The following is a 5,425-nucleotide window of genomic DNA, read 5'->3' as shown; positions in this document are numbered from 1 at the left end:
TAATTAAGACATGCAAACGTGTGTGCATGCAGATTTCACTGGATCTTGTGTATCATTAAAGTTGACGCCGGAACAGTTGAAATACTGGACTCGCTACTCAAAGCAAATAGTGACTATAACATCTTGTTTGGGATAGTCAACAGGTAATTTCAATCATTATTAACTATATATCTCGGCCTATTTAGTTTGTCATTAATTTCATGATATGAACTATTTAATAACCCCTTTATTCATTTTCTTTGTCGGCGGGCAGGGCTTGGGCAAGGTTCATCAGCGTCACGGAAGGCGAATGGAAACCAAAGCTGAAATGGTTTCGATCCAAGGTAAGTAATTAAGTAGTACTAGCTAGCTAGCTAGCTGCCATCTCTTTAATTATCATTCTTGATTAATTATTATCTGATCAAATTAAATTCCATTCTTGTAATAAAGGCCCTGAAGCAGGCGCAGGGGACTGATCTGTGTGCATTCTGCATTTGCGAGAACATTCGCATGATGGCGTCCGAAAGGAGCAGATCTCAAAGACAGGAATGGGTACGCTTGTCAGAACACTATTCACAATTTTTACACCAATATCGATATCTAGTCACACAACTAATACACATGCATATTGATCTCCTTCTTAACAGTTCAAAGAGGTGCGGGACAAGCTCCTACCAACGGAGCGCGTAGAAGCACTTCAAGAGGAAATAGCGGGATTTTTGCTCGACCAGGTCATAAATCCGAAGGGAGAATACTATTACCCGCTACCGCCCCCATGAACCACTTCCAATTGTCATCGTGCTATTTAGTACCGGTTGGTGTTACCAACCGGTACTAAAGGGCTCCCGGCCCCCGGAGCTGGCTCGTGCCACGTGGATCCCCTTTAGCACCGGTTCGTGCTGAACCGATACTAAAGGGGGGGCCTTTAGTGCCGAAACTTTAGTGCCGGTTCCTAAACCGGCACTAAAGGGCCTTACGAACCGGTGCTATTGCCCGGTTCTGCACTAGTGGAGGCAGCCCTCGTGGAGTTTCTGGTCCCGGTCACTGTCTCCGGCCGGGAACGCCGCCGTCTTCCGGCTTCGGGTGATGATCCAGTCGGAAGGCCTGCGCGGGGCCGACTTGGTGGCCGCCTTCGTGGAGCGCCGGATTCTTCCTCTCCAAAGCCGGCCCCATATGATGTGTCAGATGAGCGGCCGCTTCGACCCAAGCCGGCTGAGCACATGGGAAATGCCCCACGCGGAGGTGGCGCTCATGGTTAATTACATCGCCAACTGCAAGCTCGCCGGGGACTGGCAATACGGCAAGGCGCCGTATTCTCGCGCCAATCCTCCGCCCGTGATAAGCTTCTCTCTCTATCTTCTTTTTTTCGTCAGCCGGCTTCATGACGGCTGGCCTCTGACCAGTCGGTTCTTTTGAGCAGAACCCTCTTCTTCCGCCGCCGGCCGGGGCGGCAGGGATTGAACGCCAGTATGCCCCCGACCGCATGGTGGACGATGTTGACGACCCGGACTTGGGGGCGGCCGCCATGGAAGACGCCGTCGTGGGGGACAACGCCGAGCCCGGAGGCTCAAGGTTCACCGCGAGCTTCGAGGACTAGCCGGACAATGCTGAAGCCGAAGTCGCCCCGCGTCGCCAGCCGGCGGCCGACTATCAGGGCGCGGGCTCGTCCATCGCACCGGCTGCCGGCGGCGCGCAGAAGCGCCGGGCCGCTTCAGGCCTCTTCGGCAGTCGGCCGAAGAAGTCCAAGCCCTCCACCGCGGTGAAAAAACGAGACGAGGCGGCCGCGAAGGCGGCCCACTTCCGCAAGGCGGTGAAGCAGCCTCAGGCGGTTTCAGCGTAAGTCACCGGTTGCCTGGTCGCATGCCCTTCATCATTCTCTTTCTCTTTGAATATTCTTCTTAACTTTTTCTCGCTTGCTGGACAGGGCGCCGCTTTCCCTTAAGCGGGGTCCGGGCGGCTCCGTAGTGGGGCCGGCTGGAGGGTCTTCGAGCTCCCGCCGCGTGGACCCCCGCGCCGACCTCAGGGAGGCCACAGAGTGGAACGCCCGCGAAGCGCAGGAGGAGCGTGAGGCGGCGGAGAAGGCGGCCGCCCAGGCGGCGAAGGAGCAGGCCGACGCGGTAACCAAGGCCCAGATGGAGGCGGCGACCGCGGAGACGGAGGCGGAAAGCTCACGCAACCAGCCTCCGCTGCTCGCCATTCCCCTTCGAGCTGTAGCCCCCGACACCCCATTGCCCATGGCGGAGGAGATCGTCCAAGACCTGCCGGTGATGGAGAGGGGGAGGACCCCGTGGCCTTCGCGAGGAGAGCGCCGCCAGCAGCGCCAACCGGAGCGGGCCAAGGCGGCCAATCGTCAGCGGCGCCAGAGGGGCCGACCGGAGGTGAGCCGGAGAACAGAGCCGACCTCGAGGTGCAGCCGGCAATGAGCCGGCGCGCAGGGGGAGGCGCCGCTCCGCCGGAGGTGCGCCGAGTTACGGGCGCAGGCCAGTTGGCGGACGATTTGGAGGCGGCCAGTACTGCCACGTCCGAGTGGACTCCCAGTGGGGGGACTGGCGAGCTGAATGTGGCGGCTCAAGGGGTCCGGAGCCGGCTGCAAGCTTAGGCCGCCCTGCTGCAATAGCTCACCCAGGAGTTCTTGTCGACGCGAGCCACCATCCGGGTGAGTCCTTTCTTCTTGGCTGCTTTGCTTTCTTAATTTCTTCCGTGGGGGCGCGTCAGCGCACCCACTGGGTGTAGTCCCCGAGATTCGGGCCGACTTCTGCGCAGTCGGGTCGGATCTTTCTCGACGGCTACCTTACTTTGCTTTTTGTCTGAACTTTCAGGAATATCACAACCTTCGTGTTGCCGCCTTCAACTCCCAAGCTCGGGATTTGAGCCGGAGGACCGACGACCTGGCCGACAGCCGAAGTAAGTGCTCGATCTTGTCTGTCTCCTGTGGGGGCGCGTCAGCGCACCCACTGGGTGTAGTCCCCGAGATTCGGGCCGACTGCTGAGCAGTCGGGTCGGATCTTTCTTGACGACTCTTTCCTTATTGGTTTTTCTTTTTATTTGTCTTCAGGGGCCAACGCCGACTTGAGGAAGGAGCTCGGCGAAGCGAAAGCCGCCCTTCATACCAAGGACGCTAAGTACGCCGCCTTGTTCCAGGAACGTGATCGCCTGGCCAAGAAGCTGGCCGACCAGGAGAAGAGCCACAGGGCGGTCCTGCAGGCGGCGCAGGATAGCGAAGCCGCCCTGAAGGCGGAGTATGAGACCGAGGCAGCGAGCTGGGCTGAAACCCGGCGAGCCCTGGATGAAGGCTTCGGCCGGATCGAGGACTTGATCGACGGTAAGCCGCCTTCTTCGCCCTTCTCCTGCCCCTTGCCGCCTGGGTTTTTGGCTTATCTTGAGCTGCTGGTTGTTGTTTTTTGCAGACTACTTCCCGGGCTACTCCGCCTTCGCCGCCCGAAGCATTGAGGCCCATCGCGAGGCGCGTCGTCAGGCGGGGGCCAACATCGCGCCGGATGCGAACCGGACGCTTGAGGAGCAGCTCTTGGCTGTCCAGGCGCGGTTGCAGCCGGCTCATCGGATGCTTCGCCGGCTCCAACGTGCTGGGGCGCAAGTGTTGGCCGCCCTCTGGCCCGGCGAGACGATCCCCCGCACCCCTAGCCGGACTGCCGACTGGTTGGAAGTCACCGTCGGTCGCTTTGAGGCTTGGAAGGCGTCGGCGGCCCGCCTCGGAGCCGGGCGGGCGTTGGAGTTCGTTTGGGCTTGGTACCCCGGGCTGAGCCTAGACCAGCTGCGCACTTGGCGGATGGAGGCCGACGCGGAGCTGGAGGAGGTGAGGCCGGCTATCGCCCAACGGGCTTCGACGATCGCCGAGTGCACCGACATCAGCGTTTTCGCACCCGAAATCGATGATGACGGTGTTGCTCAGCCAGAGGAATGGTTCGGGCTGAACCCGGTGGTGGGCGAGGACTCGGCGGAGGAGATTGCCTCCAGCGACGAGGGCGAGGATGACGAAGAGGAGGACGGCGAAGACGTCGAGCCGGCTGGTGGAACAACCGGCCGACCTCAGGCCGACCATGCTTCCAGCAACAAGGCGCGTGGCAGCGCGCCCTCTGCGGGAGGCGGTGACCAAGCCGAAGTTCGCCAGCCGGCTGCTCCTTTAGCCGGCGCGACCGTCTCCGCCAACCAGCCCGGCTCGTTGGTCGCTCCGCCGGCTTGACCTGCCATCTTTATCTTTCCTGCTTGTTGTCTTTTGAACAATCTTCATTAAGTTTCGTAGTTCCACCCACTGGGGGTGTATCCAAACTATGTTGAATGCTGGCCTCTCGGAGGTCTTTTTATGTAAATATTGTTATGTGCATGTTTGGTTTCCATTCGCGTATGCTTTTTTATCCTTAGGCCTTTTCCTTTGCCGCCTTCCCTTTTTGGGGAGGCAAGTACTTGAGCTTTCTTCGACCTTCCAGCTGTGGTAGCGGCGCAAACCCTGCTGGTAGATGGCAGACCGGCTGAGGGCTAACAGCCGGCTTTCTTCCAGCAGGTCGACGCCGTCTTCTCGTGCTTCCTTGGCCTCCGCTTCCGTGTACATGGTTACTCAAGGCGGGTCGAACTCGATGTCAGTTGGGATGACCGCCTCGGCACCATACACAAGGAAGAAAGGGGTGAAACCGGTTGACTTGTTTGGTGTAGTGCGCAGACTCCAGAGGACAGCCGGCAGCTCATCGAGCCAACAGCCGGCTGAGCGCTCCAGAGGTACGACCAGTCGGGGCTTGATGCCGGAGAGGATGAGGCCGTTGGCTCGCTCGACCTGTCCGTTTGACTGCGGGTGGGCGACGGATGCTAAGTCCAGCCGGATACCTTGGGCTGCGTAGAAACGTGCCAAGGCTCCTTTGGCAAAATTCGTGCCATTGTCGGTGATGATGCTGTGTGGCACGCCGTACCGTGCTATTATGTCTGCGATGAATGTCACAGCAGTCGGCCCATTCAGCTTCTTGATCGGCTTTGCCTCAATCCACTTGGTGAATTTGTCCACGGCAACGAGCAAATGCGTCATGCCGCCGCGCGCCGTCTTGAATGGGCCCACCATGTCCAGTCCCCAAACGGCAAAGGGCCAAGTGAGGGGAATGGTCTTGAGTGCCGAGGCCGGCATGTGTTGCTTGGAGCTGAAGAGTTGACACCCCTTGCAATTATTAACTAATTCTTTGGCACCATCCAAAGCAGTCGGCCAGAAGAAACCATGGCGGAAGGCTTTGGCGACAAGTGATCTTGAGGCCGCATGGTGGCCGCATTCTCCTTGGTGAATGTCTCTGAGGATTGCAATGCCTTTCTCTTGCTCGACGCACCGTTGGAGGACTCCAGTGACACTGCGCTTGACGAGCTCTCTGTTGACGATTGTGTATGCTCCGGCTCGACGTTGGACTTGTCTTGCTTCTGTTTCGTTAGCCGGTAGGTCTTGGTTTACTAGGAA

At 58.8% G+C, this 5,425-nt stretch overlaps 1 protein-coding gene across 1 annotated transcript; it reads left to right on the top strand.

Annotated features, from left to right (window-relative positions):
• The first annotated feature begins 2,213 nt into the window (after positions 1-2,213).
• On the top strand, positions 2,214-4,180 carry LOC147991511 (uncharacterized). The gene is made up of 4 exons (XM_087538703.1): positions 2,214-2,243; positions 2,799-2,883; positions 3,035-3,301; positions 3,387-4,180. The coding sequence occupies exons 1-4, from the start codon at positions 2,214-2,216 to the stop codon at positions 4,178-4,180; spliced, it is 1,176 nt and encodes a 391-aa protein (XP_087394829.1).
• Positions 4,181-5,425: the final 1,245 nt, after the last annotated feature.

Source organism: Triticum urartu, chromosome 1A, assembly GCF_056163025.1.
Source record: "Triticum urartu cultivar PI428250 chromosome 1A, HENAU_Tu73, whole genome shotgun sequence".
Lineage (NCBI taxonomy): Eukaryota > Viridiplantae > Streptophyta > Magnoliopsida > Poales > Poaceae > Triticum > Triticum urartu.
This window is presented reverse-complemented; position numbering and strand designations above follow the sequence as displayed.

Excerpts from the sequence above, each read along its gene's own strand:
- LOC147991511 (XM_087538703.1), top strand. The coding sequence starts at position 2,214 with ATGGCGGAGGAGATCGTCCAAGACCTGCCG. Across the intron at positions 2,884-3,034 it reads CGACCTGGCCGACAGCCGAA|GGGCCAACGCCGACTTGAGG; the intron begins GTAAGTGCTCGA and ends ATTTGTCTTCAG. Across the intron at positions 3,302-3,386 it reads GATCGAGGACTTGATCGACG|ACTACTTCCCGGGCTACTCC; the intron begins GTAAGCCGCCTT and ends TGTTTTTTGCAG.